This window comes from Microdochium trichocladiopsis (assembly GCF_020744255.1).
Source record: "Microdochium trichocladiopsis strain MPI-CAGE-CH-0230 chromosome Unknown B0I36scaffold_11, whole genome shotgun sequence".
NCBI classification, from domain to species: Eukaryota; Fungi; Ascomycota; class Sordariomycetes; order Xylariales; family Microdochiaceae; genus Microdochium; species Microdochium trichocladiopsis.
In genome coordinates, this window is record NW_025763554.1 from 1,567,573 (window position 1) to 1,582,452 (window position 14,880).

The 14,880-nt window shown below is 57.0% G+C and overlaps 6 protein-coding genes across 6 annotated transcripts; 3 read left to right on the forward strand and 3 right to left on the reverse strand.

Annotated features, from left to right (window-relative positions):
• The first annotated feature begins 39 nt into the window (after positions 1-39).
• On the forward strand, positions 40-1,223 carry B0I36DRAFT_336007 (uncharacterized protein). Its single transcript, XM_046155556.1, has one exon. The coding sequence runs from the start codon at positions 238-240 to the stop codon at positions 1,078-1,080; it is 843 nt and encodes a 280-aa protein (XP_046006734.1). The 5' UTR covers positions 40-237; the 3' UTR covers positions 1,081-1,223.
• Positions 1,224-1,839: 616 nt separating this feature from the next.
• Positions 1,840-3,746, forward strand: B0I36DRAFT_298092 (phosphotransferase family protein). Its single transcript, XM_046151940.1, has 3 exons — positions 1,840-2,886; positions 2,932-3,227; positions 3,324-3,746. Exons 1-3 carry the CDS (start codon positions 1,971-1,973, stop codon positions 3,615-3,617), a joined length of 1,506 nt encoding a protein of 501 aa, XP_046006735.1. The 5' UTR covers positions 1,840-1,970; the 3' UTR covers positions 3,618-3,746.
• A 127-nt stretch (positions 3,747-3,873) lies between these two features.
• On the reverse strand, positions 3,874-4,941 carry B0I36DRAFT_388671 (uncharacterized protein; the record flags this gene model as incomplete). The annotated part of the gene is made up of 1 exon (XM_046161265.1): positions 3,874-4,941. The coding sequence occupies one exon, from the start codon at positions 4,939-4,941 to the stop codon at positions 3,982-3,984; it is 960 nt and encodes a 319-aa protein (XP_046006736.1). The 3' UTR covers positions 3,874-3,981.
• Positions 4,942-5,370: 429 nt separating this feature from the next.
• B0I36DRAFT_377655 (uncharacterized protein) lies at positions 5,371-9,331 on the forward strand (the record flags this gene model as incomplete). Its single annotated transcript, XM_046160581.1, has 4 exons — positions 5,371-5,478; positions 6,281-7,324; positions 7,398-7,682; positions 7,769-9,331. The coding sequence occupies 4 exons, from the start codon at positions 5,371-5,373 to the stop codon at positions 9,329-9,331; spliced, it is 3,000 nt and encodes a 999-aa protein (XP_046006737.1).
• B0I36DRAFT_336011 (heterokaryon incompatibility protein-domain-containing protein) lies at positions 9,169-12,269 on the reverse strand. The gene is made up of 2 exons (XM_046155557.1): positions 11,491-12,269; positions 9,169-11,396 (listed from the first exon to the last, which is right to left on the reverse strand). The coding sequence occupies exons 1-2, from the start codon at positions 12,227-12,229 to the stop codon at positions 9,565-9,567; spliced, it is 2,571 nt and encodes an 856-aa protein (XP_046006738.1). The 5' UTR covers positions 12,230-12,269; the 3' UTR covers positions 9,169-9,564.
• An 84-nt stretch (positions 12,270-12,353) lies between these two features.
• B0I36DRAFT_336013 (uncharacterized protein) lies at positions 12,354-13,342 on the reverse strand. Its single transcript, XM_046155558.1, has 2 exons — positions 12,860-13,342; positions 12,354-12,779 (listed from the first exon to the last, which is right to left on the reverse strand). The coding sequence occupies exons 1-2, from the start codon at positions 13,016-13,018 to the stop codon at positions 12,714-12,716; spliced, it is 225 nt and encodes a 74-aa protein (XP_046006739.1). The 5' UTR covers positions 13,019-13,342; the 3' UTR covers positions 12,354-12,713.
• Positions 13,343-14,880: the final 1,538 nt, after the last annotated feature.

The window sequence follows — 14,880 nt, forward strand, 5'->3', positions numbered from 1 at the left end:
CCTTGGCCCTGTCTCCAAACTGAGCGAAGCCTGCCGCGGCGAAAGCTTCTCTTCACCTCCCTGCTCCACCGCCTTGCTCCTCTACCGTGGCGCAGTTATTGAGATCGTGAAAAGAGAGTCTTGCCTTTTCTTCGATGCGTTGAACATAAATACCATGCATGCCAGCCAGCTTGACAACACACTGGACAAACCCGCAACGCTATCACAATTCAAGTCAAAGTCAATCACGAATTAACAATGAACGCACCTACACCCACTCAAACACCGCTCTCCACCACCACTTCGGTCCCAGCCGCGGCCGTGACCTTCAACGCGATATGGAACTATCCCGTGGGCCCGTCCTCCCTGATGGCGAGCATCATTACCAGCTATGACCTGGTCGACCAACAGACGACCGCCGTGGTGCACTACGCCGTGGACTGCCCGCCCGCCGACAAGCCCGACAATAACATGTGTCGCAGCCTCGGGATGTACCCGATGGAGGTGTACTACACGCAGGGCTCAGTCCGCGCGGGTCTGATGACAGATCAGTTCAGGGACCGCACGACTGCCTGGACATGCCACCTGGGGACATGCCCGTCGTCCGCGACTGCCTGCCACGGGCCCGTCAGTGCGAGCTGCAACCTCACCATCACGGGCTCGGCCGGCCCGGCCACCACCCGGTACGCGTTTCCGGAACCCTGCGGACAGAATTCCGTCCCTATTGAGATCACTGCCGGCTTGGACAAAGTCAGCATGCCGGCGTACTGGCTGCCCACGGGCACCTGGACGGATGTGGCGGAATATGCAGCGGCCATGACGAGCGCTTGGAACAGCGAGTTGGTCGAGAGCGGGTGCTCCACGCGTCTTGCGCTCGACGTGCTGGTGAGCTCGGCGGCACAAGACGGAGAGAGCAGTACGGCTGGGCCACCAGCTACCACGACGACGGATGGGGGTTCTGCCAGCACGACGCCGCCTGCTCCGGTGCCGCCTGTGCAGACTGCTGGTGCGGCCAGGACAGGTGCTGGCTCTCATGGGCTGAAGGTGATTGGAGTCGTCGGCGCTATCTGCGGACTTACACAGATGGTGCTTTCCCTGTAGACTTGCCCTGGCCAGTGTCTTGTGGCCATAGGCAGATCTTGGTGAGGGGCCAGGTCTGTTTACAAACCTGAATTGAATGTAGAATGGAGACCTGCTAGTCTATACATATATAACAAATGCAGCTTGAACTTACAGGAACGCCGCTACATCCTTGTTGCCTTTGCCGTCCATCAGCCCGTGAACGCAGCATTCCCCGATGAATTGGACGCTGAGTGTCAAAACGACTGCGGGCCAGAGGCCCGGAAGAAAGCCGTCTCCATCTCCACAGAGCCATCGCTCAGGAACGAAACAACAGGTAAAAAACTAAGAAACGCTCGATACAGAACGGAAAGCCAGAGAGCGTCGACCCATAAGTGATGTTGAAAACAGGGAAACGATAGCAGGCATCAACCACACCAACACCCAAAGCAAAAGACCTGCTATGGCTATTCCTCAACATTCTGCAGCAGACGCGTCCCTGTTGGGCTCATTGAGACGATTGGGAAGATCACATGATCCTGTCGGATTGCAGAACACATCCCAGGCTGAATGAAGTCAAAGAGCGTGCGGGGCGGATTGGGCGAGGCACGCACGGCATACATTCTCACCGCCGCCCAATGGCCAACTTGTTGGTTGGAACACGGCAAAGCCATGCCCCTCTTTGCAACAACGGACACGCGTTAACCATCGAGGATCCCTCACACACCTTTGTCCGATCTGGGATCCATGGTTTCGAGCGTGCTATCGCTACATACTGCCTCCTTCTTGAGTCATTTATCTCTGAAGTTCCCAGTGAGGGTCATACTAGCCACTCTCCTTCACCATTCACACACCATCTTCCCAAGCTTGCCATTTGAAACATCGTTCCTTCAAATACCCACTCGACGGAGGCGCGACCCGGCTTTGACATCATGCCACCCAAGGAGAGGGCTTTCTTCGCAAAACCAGACTACGAATTGTGGGAGGCGAACGAGGCAAAGAAAGAGGCGTGGCTGAATTCTATGGCGAACAACGACGTCCATCAAGCCGTCGGCAGGCTGATTCTCAAGTATCACCCTGGCGACCCTGAGGAGCTGGTCACCCCACGAGGGGGCAGTTATAATCTCGTGTATCGGCTCAGGTACAAGGACGGCACGACCGCCGCGCTACGCGTCCCACTACAACACTACTCCCACTACCCCGAAGAAAAGCTGCTATACGAGGTCGCCCTAATGAAGTATATCCGCGCGAATACGACCATACCCATTCCCGAGGTCTATGGGTTCGGCACAGCCAAAGAGAACCCCGCAGGCAATGGACCGTTCATCATCATGGAGTGGGTTCATCACCACATGGACTTGGGCGACGCGCTCAACGACCCCTGTGGTGAACCGGAAGCAAAGCAGACTCTTGATCCCAACATAAGCGAAGAGAAACTCGAGTCGTTGTATGAACAGATGGCGGGGATCCTCCTACAGCTGTACAGCCTCGACTTCCCTCGAATTGGCTCTCTTGTTCTTGACGATTTGATCACCGAGAGAAACTCTCCCGGGGGAGGCTCGGCGTCGGTCACAGGCCGGCCATTGATACAAAACATTAATCGTATCACGGAATGGACCTCTGCTCCGCAGGGCCTTCTGCCATCCAACACGTACGCACGCGCAGAAGAGTGGTACTCCGACATGGCCGACATGCACATGCTCCAGCTCGTCTTCCAGCGTAACTACCTCGTCAAGGACGAAGATGACGCCCGGGACAAGTACATCGCGCGGCAACTGTTCCGCCGGCTCGCCGCCTCCGGCAAACTCTCCGCTCCATCCAACCATAACGACGCCTCACCAGGACGTGGTCCGCAAGGTCGCGGTGCTATTGCCCAGCGCGGTGGTGACGAAGACGGCCCCCCGTTCAAGCTCTTCTCCGAAGACTTGCGCCCAAACAACGTGCTCCTCGACGAGCACTTCAAAATAGTCGCCGTGATAGACTGGGAGTTCGCGTACGCTGCGCCCGCTCAGTTCGCACGCGATCCGCCGTGGTGGCTGCTTATACGACAGCCTCATCACTGGGAGGGTGGCATAGAGGCTTTCATCGCGGCATATGAGCCCCGGCTGCAGACATTCCTGCGAACCCTGCGGCGGTGCGAGGCCCGCCACGAGGAGGAGCGCGAATCAAAAGATGCAATAGACACAGACGTCACCGCCGCCATGAGTGCAATGAGCATGAGCCATGCTACGCCGGCTGAGGGGCTGCAATCTCAACCGCAAGTTGAGGCTCGCCGCAGTCAGGAGAAACCCTTATCGCAGTACATGCAGGAGAGCTGGGAGAAGAAGCTCTGGATTCACGGCTTGTGTATGCGTAATTCGTGGCTGTTCGACCATTTGTTCTGGAAGTTCATCGATCCGCTCTTCTTTGGGCCCAATGAGGATTGTGATCATAAAAAGAGGCTAGAGCTTCTTACGGACAAGGAGAGGGTCGCCATGGAGAGACTTGTTAAGACGAAGATGGAGGAGGACGAGGAACTGAAGGTGGTGGATTGGGAGCTGGATCCAGCTCGGGAACATTTGGCCACGTTCATGGTGTAGTCGTCTTATTGGCTGACCATGAAGCAATAACCAAACAAAGATGTACTCTAATCCTGCAACTCACACAACAACCTCTCGTGGTGCCACAGCTGTAAATCACTGCATCAATGCAAGGATCCTCAACTGCCCTATATATCATGCGGAAATAGACTGGACTTCTTCCTCCATTATAAGTGCCTCTATCCTCTTGGTCGGATATCTTCCAAACATTGCGAGTGAAACAAATCATCAGCTTACTTGTGCCCCAAATCATTAGGCCGGTGGTAAACTTAAATCTACCCTTCTCTCAGGTCGCTTTCTACATGGCCTCATCCTCTATGACACTAGATCCATGGAAGGATGCAGACGTTAACACATCAACGTCCTACCTACGATACATCGGATACGTAATAGCCTGGGCAATAAGACGCTCCTGCCTTCCCGGCCGCCCACCCAGCGCAAGATCAAAATGCGTACCCGCGACGTCACCGACGTCAAACATAAACACGGCGTCCACGCCCCTCGCGATCCTCATCACCTCGTCGCTCATGTCGTCCCTGCCACTGTGCCAGTCGTGATCATCCGCGCTCTGAAAGTGCAGGAACATGAAGAGTATGTGCTCGGGCACGCACGACAGTGAGCAGCCCTTGGCACGGGGCTGCGGCTGCTGCGGGTGGTGGACAGGGCCGTCTGGGTCCTCCTCCTGCCCTGCCATGGTCACCATGTCCGGCCGTAGCCGCAGCATGGCTGCGAAGTATAAGTCCTCCATGCGCATGCCCCAGGGGTAGTCCTGGAACTCGAGGAACCTGGCGCTCATGGCCCGAGGGCGGTTGACTGGGCCGTGGCGCAAGAGGTCGAACAGGGCGATGCGCATCACTGGCGGCTGCGCGACGTGCATCGCCTGCCAGGACGCGTCAGGGTCGTTGATGCGGTTAGCAAAATGGATCTCGAGGGCCGGGTCCAGAGCGCGGAGCCTCGGGCTCGCGGCCATGGCCTCCTTGGTGCCCGGCAGCTCGTGTATAATAAGCTCGGGAAAGTAGTCGAGGAGCAGTCTGCTGTGAACCCGGTCTTGCGCCTCGTTCCTGGACCGGGTGTGATCGGGCACGAGGAACAAGTAGCGTCTGATGGATGGGCTGGTCGAGATTTGGCTGAGCCATGCCAGGCAGACACGCTGCGCGGTGACGAGGATGTCACGCTGCGAGAGGGCGAGGAGGATTTGCTCGAGCAGCTCGGGCGTGCGGAGCACGCGATGGCAGGCATCGAATTCCTCGGGTCGACGCTGGTTCTTCTCGATGGACTCGGCTGTGGACGTGCCAATTCTGCTCGTTGAGGTGACGTTGCCCATTTTGCAACGGACCAGAACAAGAGCTCAACGAGCCCAGGGAGATTTGGAGTCGCCGGCCTCAGCTTGATGTCGTCGGGCAGCCGGTACAGGTCAGACAGCCTCCATCCCGCCCAGGCTACGATTCTCACATTGGCCAAGTCTTTGGGCAGGAGCCTAGTCTCACCAAGATCAGCTATTGTGCACAGCAGCAAGAGGGGTTTGCCCAGCTCAGCTCCCTGTCAAGCTTATCAATGTCGAGCACTGCTATTAATAGAACCACGGCGGTGGTCAAAGTCTAGACCGTTCTAATCACACAAATATTCAGTGACCTTTATGGAGGTCGCAGGTGCCGGACATTGACAAGAATGTGTTCTCTGGCATGCTCCAAAGCCACAGCCACCCGCTTGCCTACATACCAGCGTTTGTAGGACGAGACGGGCGCTGACACTCATGCCCGCCCATTCCACCATGTTAGGGCACCAGAAAATTGCAAGTTGTCAAACTTGGCATGCACAGCTCATCGACCAACGTCCCAAGTCTCGGGAAATCGTTTTCAGGGTAATTTGAGCTTCTCCAAACGCGCCCCGCAACATAATTTATTATCATATGTGACGTGAAACGTGAAAACCTTCTCTTGACTCCATCATTTTCCTCCGGCTCGGTGACGATAACTACGAACAGTGAACCTTGGACAACAATCGACGCTCACTTCGCTGGAGCAGCAGGCGCACGACAGTACCACGGCGCGGTTAATGCTATAGAGCCATCTCAAGCACCTCTCTGGCCGCCCTTGTCCCAGCCGGGCTAAACTGCCTTCGTCTTACCCCATGGGCCCCCGCTGTCCCCGCAGTCTCCCCCTGGCCAGGGTCTGGTCTCCAATGCAAATGCCGTTGTCGAGGCTTGCTTCATCAGGCTAGTTCCATCGGCTGAAGTCAACGCCAGCCAGGAACACGATCTTTCTAATTAGCCGTCGTCACTGACTCGATGTTACCCTGCATCGCGACCCAAGGCCGGATCGTCCTCCGAGCTTCCCATTTGGGCCGATCCGCTGCTCCGTATTGGTGCGAAAACCACAGAACATATTGAACAATGCGCGGCAGTGTGGGGAAACATTCGGCTAAATCCAGCTTCGAGGGAAATGGACAAGCGGCTGATCGGACAGCCGGACATCTGACGACGGATAATCGTGGGGGATACTAAATACGACACTGAGAACTCCAATGCGCTCCCGCCGCTCAGGTAACTTTGCCTGATAACTGAAGCATATGTGACAACTTCTTGCGAAGAAACTACCGCGGAGATGAGACTTTTCAGTCTCTACGCCACGGCTCTGGCGTTGGGACGCACGGTTCGCGGCCAGCTGCTCTTCGAGGCAGGCGACAGCAACTACAAACTAGCAGACTCCTCCCAAGCACCGGCTATATGGATCGCGCAGAATGAAGTCGTCGGCGTCGAACGCACCGCCCGCGACCTTGCAGTCGACTTTGGCCGCGTCCTCGGCGCGAACGGCACCGTCACTATAGTCGAGAGGGGTTCCAACTCCACCACGAGCCGCAGTGAAAACGGCGCCGTCATCATTGCAGGGACCATTGGCCATTCCGCGCTCATCGATGGCCTGGTGTCGAGTGGCGCCCTGGACGTCTCCGCCGTCAAAGGCAAATGGGAGTCGTACACCACTCAGGTCATTCGGAATGCGTCCGCCGGGCTGGAGTGGGCACTCGTCATTGCCGGCAGCGACCGGCGGGGCACCATCTACGGCCTCTACGATCTCTCTGAACAGATGGGCGTGTCTCCTTGGCACTTCTGGGCCGATGTCACGGTCAAGACCAAGACGGGAGTCTGGGTAGCGCCCGACACCTCCAAGACCCAGGGCCCGCCATCGGTCAAGTACCGCGGTTTCTTCATCAACGACGAATCGCCCGCGCTCTCGGGCTGGGTCGCCGCCAACTACGGCCCCAAGTTTAACAGCGAGTTCTACAAGCTCGTCCTCGAGCTGTGCCTGCGGCTCAAGGGCAATTACCTGTGGCCGGCAATGTGGGGCAAGTCGTTCTACGTGGACGACGCCAAAAACGGGCAGCTCGCACACGACTATGGCGTGATCATGGGCACAAGCCACCACGAGCCCATGGCCAGATCCGAGACAGAGCAGAAGAACTTTGTATCGGGCGGATGGGATTGGGGCTCAAACAGGAACAACATCATCAAGTTCTTCCAGGATGGCATCACTCGCGCAAAGAACTGGGACACCATGTGGACTGTGGGGATGAGAGGGTCGGGCGACGTTGCGTCGCCCACGCTGACGGCGCCGCAGCTCGAGGACCTCATTTCTGTGCAGCAGGGTCTGTTGACGACTGGCCTCGAGAAGACGGCCTCGGAAATCCCACAAACTTGGGTCCTGTACAAGGTACGTGATCAAACCTACTGGTTGTAATGGTTGCATGTGATACAGATTACTAACATGTTACTACACGATACAGGAAGTCAGCGAGTACTATGCCAGCGGGATGAAGGTCCCCGATACCGTGACTCTTCTCTGGACAGACGACAACTCGGGCAACCTTATCCGCGTCCCGATCGCGAACGAGACAGATCGCCCTGCCGGCGCTGGCGTCTACTACCACTTTGATTATGTCGGTGCTCCGCGCAGCTACAAGTGGATCAACACCGTCCAGCTCGTCAAGACGTGGGAGCAGATGCATCTGGCGTATAGCAAGAACGCCCATCAGATCTGGATCGCGAATGTTGGAGACATCAAGAATCTGGTAAGGCCGTCTCGCTGTGTTCATGCTGGCACAGACATGCAGTGCATGCTGAAATCGGCACTAACTGGGAAAATGTACATTGACAGGAAGTCCCTCTGGCGCACTTTATGGACATGGCCTACGACATGACGCGCCACACCACCCCCGAGGCTACGACAGCGTGGCTCAAGCGCTGGACGGCTCAGCAATTCAACAGCGAGGTCGCCGAGACGACGACCGAGATCCTCAACGAGTACAGCATGCTCGTGGGCGGGCGACGGAAGTACGAGCTCCTCAGCGACCTCCCCTTTGCGTTCAGCACCACAAACTACGACGAGGCCGAGCAGAATCTGGCTCGGTGGGAGGATCTCCTGTTGAAGACCAGCGCCATCTACGACGCCCTGGACGTGGAGTCGCAGACTCCGTACTTTGAGCTTGTATACCACCCAGTCCTGGCGGGCAAGACCGTCGTGGAGCTGTACACCAAGGCCGCCCAGAACGCACTGTATTACCAACAGGGTCGTCTGAGCACCAATGCGCTGGCCCAAGATGTCAAGAACCTCTTCGCCCAGGACGCAGCCATCACAGCCAGGTTCCACGCCCTCAAGGGCGGGAAGTGGGACAAGATTGTCAACCAGGTGCACCTGGGCTACACGACGTGGAGCGACCCCGTCAACAACGCAAACGTCATGCCGCCAGTCCAGACAGTACCCGAACCAACCGACAATTTTACATTGGGGCTCGCGATACAAGGCAGCACCGCCAGCTACCCCAGGAGCGCGACTCTGACTCTTCTGCCCATGGATCCGTACATGCCGGCCTCCCAGTCGCGATACGTAGACATCTTCGCCCGGCGGCAAGGCACAGTCGACTACACCATCTCCGCCAACGAGACCTACATCACCGTCTCCAACAGCAACGGCACCCTGTCCAGCTCCGCAGACATACGCAGCGTCATCAGCGTTAACTGGGAGTCCGCCCCGGCCGGCTCGTCGACAGCCTCGCTCCTCGTCTCAGGTACCGACGGATCATCAGCAACACTGCTCCTCCCGCTCGTCAAGCCAGCTGCGCAGCAGGCACCCCCGCCCGCATTCTCGGGGTTCCTCGAGTCCCAGGGCGTCGTCTCCTTCGAGGCGGGCCACTTCTCCGCCGCCGAGAGCAAGAGCGGGATATCCTACGTCGAGATCCCGCACTACGGCCGCACCCTGTCCGGCGTGAAGCCCTGGCCCGCGACCATGGCCAGCAGCAGCGCCACGAGCGACGGCCCCGCCCTCATGTACTCGTTCTACACCTTCTCGAGCCCGGCCAACAACAGCGCCGCCCGGCTGATCGTCAGCCTAGGGCCCTCGCACAACCACGACCCGACCAGGCCCATCGCGTTTGCGTACTCACTCGACGGCGCGGCGCCGGTAACCGTCAAGCCCGTGTCGACTATCCCGCCGTACAAGGAGTCTGCGCCGTGGTCGAAAGCGGTGGTGGAGAACGGCTGGACCTCGATTAATCAGCTTGGTGGTGGTGGTGGTGGTGGCGGCGGCGTGGCGGTTGGGGAACACGAGCTGCGCGTGTGGCTGCTCGAACCGGGCGTCGTGCTGCAGAAGATCGTGCTGGATCTGGGAGGCTACAAGACTTCTGCACTGGGGCCGCCGGAGAGTTTGAGGATTGGGAGCTGATGAACAGGGAATGCGGTGTTTGTGAGTGGCACTCGATGGGAGGGGATAATCTCCAGCCTCTTGACCTCGCAGTTGGTACCCAAGAGAATATATATTGAGAGTACTCCTGAGTCAAAATACCTTGGCGTCATCTCGCAAGACTGGCTCGGTTCTCGAGGGGGCCTCAATGTATTCATACCGCACCCCTTGTCGTGTCCAGGGCCCCGGATTCTAACGGAATGAAGAATCATGCTTCACCAAATGACGACATCCTCTCTTGGATGTCCGGCCAGCCAATTATCCCACCCTTTTTTATCAGTGACCTGGAACCCTATCCACCCTACTCGCTCATATTCGACCGTAGATGCCACAGATGGGGACTTCAGAGTCCTATCCTCTACGCGATTGTACTTGAGGGCCCCCCGCGGTGCCAGGAGCAGGCACCAACATTCAAACTCTTGGCGCTTGTCGTCGCCCTTGCAGACTGGCAAACACTGAACATCCAGTGACCCTGCTTGTGCTCTTTTACTCAGAGCCTCTAGCTCTACCGCACCGTTGACAGCCATCGCGAAGGCCGAGATGCCCCCATGACGACCCTGGGCTGATATCCTTGCTGGAGACCCCAGGGACGGGGAACCTGGCCCAGCCAGGCCAATTGACACTGGCAGGCAATGGCCTCGTAGGATCACCCAGCCGTCATCAACCACACCGTAAACATCACCTCCAGGGTGCTGCAAATTGACGTCCTGCAATGATACCAGTGGGTAGACATCAGCTCGGGCGGTGGCGACTATGGACCATCCGACTCGCCCTCCGTGGCTTGCCCAGGACCACGACGGGGCAGTGTACACGTCGAGGGGCCCTCTTGGTTCGTTGAAGGAGGTTCCCCAACAGAGGTCGGCTATAAATGTCGACCTCCAAAGTCCAGCGTAGTATGCCTCTGCTGGGACGTCCTGTCGCACGGCGTCTTTGGTCTCCTTTGCCAGTCCCGACAAGGCTGGCAGCCGATCTTTGGGGAAGGTCAGCTTGCGGCTGCTGTACGGTGTGACAAGACTGCACCAGTTGTAGTGCATGTCCCAATGGACGTTGGGATCCAGCATGTCCACCGTTGGGCGTTCGAGCCCGTATGTCTGCCTGTTCGAATTTGACTCGCTCTGCTCGAGCGTGTGGCACTCCCAGTGTATCTCCTCGCTGCTGAAGTGTGCTATGCGTTTCGCAAGGACACGCTCCTGGTAAGCCCACCCGCGAGAGGCAAGATGACCAAGCTTGCCGTTCAGGGGGTCGTCTTCATTTGCATGGTGGCTGTCGATGCTGTATCCATCCTGTTCTCTTCGTTGTTTCTGAGGTCTAAACTCGCCCATCATTTCGGCAGAGTGCCCTTTCTTAGTGGGCCATATATCCAGCGCGAGGGGTATCGAGCACAGCCATAAAGGCTGGACACCACCCCCAGCTGGCCCTCGATTTCGAAAGAGTGGAGCGTCCTCGTCCACGGCGCAGCTAGCCGCGAGGACAAGCACTGCATGCTTGTAGACCTGTGCCATCCGCGTGGCTTCGCGGTTCCAGTCTTCGCTTGAGTCCTGAAATATACACAAACGGTCGACCCACAAGTATTGATAGCCAAGGCCGAGGACGGCGGCGCAGGCATCCTGTATTGTGCGAGGTAGGTCAGCCATACTGACTCCAGCTCTAAGGGATCGCTCAGTGTTTGCGGTCAGAAGCAATCGTGAAGAAGAGGAGACAATGCCCCATCGATAACTCAGGGCTACGTAGGGCAACGCCTGCGAGGCTCGCCCATATGCTTTGACTTCGGCGCTGTCTTCTGCCATGTCGGGTTTCTCCACGGTGGTGCCCGTGACCACACCACTTATCGAAAGCCCAGCGCACAACATAGTGTCGATGAGTCGCACTTGATTTGTCGCTCTATCAACTTGAATCAGCCGCGTAGGCTGATCCTCGAAAGGATGGCTCTCGTCTTGGCACAGATGATGGTTCTCGTGGCACGTATCTATCCAGTCTCGAATCTGCTTGAATACTTGCGCCGAGCCCGTATAGCTAGACAACAAGCTTTCGCTACGTGGCCGATGGGCTTCCTCTCAAGGTCAGTCTATCATTCCAGAGGACACATTATAACCAGAGTTTGGGTATCAGGCCGTGACTTCCTTGTTATGGACGCGACTTACTCGGCCTCACGAGCAATGAGAACCACCTTTCCCCGTATCGAGACGGAGGTGGAAGCGGTATGTTGAAGTTCAGGTCGCATCCGTTGCGGGTAAAGACTCGTGCTGTCCTGAGTCCAACATGGCAATTGAGGTACGAAGGCGATCCGAGCCAGTCATGCAATGGGTCGCGCGACGGATTGCAGCGAGATCTCCCTTCTGTAGTTTCAGCCCTTCGGCCTGCGAGCTGGCGGCGTATACCTCGCCAGATGACCTGGCATAGTTGGCAGTAGCGTCGAGGTATGGATGGTTCCCAGCCAAAGCAACAGTCGACAAGCTGAAAGAGGTTTGCATGATGAAGACGCCAGTAGCTCTCTGGTGGCGTAGCACCTACCGCACTTAATACATCATTCTGGTGAATAGGCGGAGGCGGACTCTGCACGAGTGCCTTGCACGGGTCGCACAGCCATAGTGGCGGATCAAGGCCAACTTCTGCTCCAACAAGACTAAACACCCTCGAGTATGTCACGCTGGCAAGAGCTACACCCACTGAATCTACGATCCTTGAATCGGCCATGAGCGTGTCGGCGGTGATTTCTGCTGCAGAGCCCGTGCGCCGCTGGTCGTGACTAGGCCATTGAGGTGTCTGGCGGGGCCCTCCCGACACGGATCTGGACCGTGGGCGGCAGGGTGTGGCCGGAAAAGATGAAGCAAGGGTCTGCACGCATGCATTGTGCTCATATGGGTGTTTTAGATGAGGCATGGCGCTGGGAGGGGATTGTTGGCTTTCTTGGGCAAGTCATGAGCCGGGAAAGAAATCTTGGGTACGTAGTCACGCAACTCACAGCTGGGGCTGCGGGGGCTTTTAGGCAGCACAGCGTGGAACTCTTGGCAATTTGCAGGGGTGTCAACCCGGTCGTGCGTGCGTATCTTAAATTGTGTCAAAACGGAGATCTGGTTGAGTGTCATTCTGTAATCCTACTCAGGAGCAATTCTCACTTGGTGAAGAGGCATCTCTGGCACCAATGTCTGGTCACCATTATATTTACTACCAAAGGAGTGCAATGCTATGCTGGGCATGCTATGTAGAAGAAGAAGTCTATGCGCGCAGTTGAAACATGCTATTGTGGAAGTGCGTCCAGAAAGTGCCTATTGTCCATTATGCTCCGAACTTTGTTGAAGGGCACCGATTGCAGTAGGCCGAAGTTTAGGCGTGGTCGAGTACGTCCAGCCCGGATAACCTGCGCTTAGACGCAGTACGGCAGGTTGTTGATGGGCTTGCAGGTGGTCTTCAGGGGGCACACGCCGCCGTTCTGGATATCCGGCAATCTCCGTCAGCATTCCTGTACTGTTGTTCGTGCGATTCAAGAACGGTGCATATGGTGTTGCTTACCAGCCAAGTCCCGTCAACGTTGCAGACGAGCCAGCCCGAGGCATCAGGCTTGCAGGCGTACTGGGGAGGCGTGCATTGAGGGTGGCGAGCGTTCAAGGTGACATCGCTGGGAGCGGCGATGGCGGCAGTGGCCAAGGCGAGGACGGCGAAGAACTTCATTTTGATGGTGGAGAGATGGGTCTGGTGTGATGAGTGAGAAGTGGTGTTGAGGAGAGGCGGTTGGGGTATTGGTGCTGATGCTGATGCTGATGCTGGTGCTGATGCTGGGACTGAATTGTGTTCATTGACCAAGGGGATGAAGTGTGCTTCTTATACTCGAGACAGATGCTTGATAGCATTGATGGATTGGCCGTGTCTGTCTACAGAGGCTGCAGTCCTTGGAGCATATTCAGCTGCGGTTTCTCGGAGATGCAAGCACATACGAGCCTCGTGTGTTTGTTTCAGCCCTATACTGCCTTGGCCTTCGACCTACATGGCTGAGCCCTCATGGCTGAGCACAAGAGCAATATTCGAGCAGACTTAGCTCAGCAAGGCTTAGTAGAGCGGCTTTCACCGGTCGCAGTCGTCAGAGGCGGCCGCTAGTGCCGGTATGAGCGAAGTGGCCGGCTAGGACGGACTGGCAACGTTCCATCAGCTACGGCTGTCAACGGCCTAGGCTAACACGACATGTCCTGCAGTAGCCTCGGCGGGCGTAAGGGATGCGGCGGTTCTCCGGCCATCTGCGTCACCCTTCAGCCCTTCCTACATCAACAGTCCTTGGAGATGCCCCGACTTTGTCCGTGCGGCAATCATTATGTGTCCGAAGTGGCAATTCCATGCACATTATGCTCAGCCGCGAAAGGTGAGATCTCGTGCAACTTGGGCTTTGTCGTCGGATGGAACGCGACGTGCGCCTGCCTGCATTGTCAGCAAGGCCGATCTGCAGAACCTGAGAGCCTTTCCGCGCCCTTGGCAAGCTCCGCCTGTTCGATTTTCTCCGTGAACTGTGCACGTCGTACAGCACAGCCCAAGGCCAATTGCCCTTAAGCCTAAGTGCAGCGCCGCCAGCTTCCACCAGCCTGTGGCTGTCCGGCTGTCGGCCTAGGCTGACCCCGGATCGGCGCCCCAGCCCATCCCTGCAACCCCGGATTCTTTGCTATTTTTGGATTCCCCCAAAACGAGGTCCAGCCACCACAAAGGCCCTAGCTAGGTGCCATGCTACACGGACCACACTCCTGGGCCACGGGAGACCCAGTGCTGTGTATTTTCCGAGTATCGAACCACATGGCCAAGCCAGACCTCCCATCCATCTCGTGTTCTCCAGCCTAGAGAGAAACAAAACTCAAGTTGGACGAATCGGCAGCCTCACAACCAGTGTGCACACCGAGACTAGCTGCGGCATATCTCAGTAAGCCATTCGAGACCCTCCTCATCCCCCCTCATTCCCTACCATGCGGCCGGACCTTGTGTTCCTGTCTGCCACACTTGAACGAGACATGTGTGCCTCCGAGAGTGGTGTGATCAGTCCCCACCAAATGCAATGCCATTTCTGATGACGTATTACTGCCGCCCCCTCACGTGATTATCGGGTGCTTAATTCCTGTTTCTTTTTAACTTCCGAGGCAGACTTTCACACGAGCCTGTATGGCGAGCCCAAGCAAGCCACCATGCTGTTGCCGCTCGCCTGCACAGACTTCTCGACTAATGATTTTCTGCCACGTCTTTTCAAAGTCCACTGACTTGCGCGGAACAACAGCGATATCGGCGACTTCTCGATGGTTTCATCAACTCCGAAGGTTTGTCATCAACACCATGGTCCGTTCAAAAGAACCGCTTGCAAGTAGGACCGAATCACGTCCCTCTTTTGGCAACAATACCGTCATTACCTCCATCCGGAGGTTCACAAGAGCATCTCCAGCCCGTACGCCTTAGGCCCCAGACCATGTGAACATGCGGAATCACAAGAATCAGTACGACCGCGTCCTGTGCGAGAAGCATGACGGAGCACCGTGGCAAGATGGGATAGCATGGTGCCGCTCAAG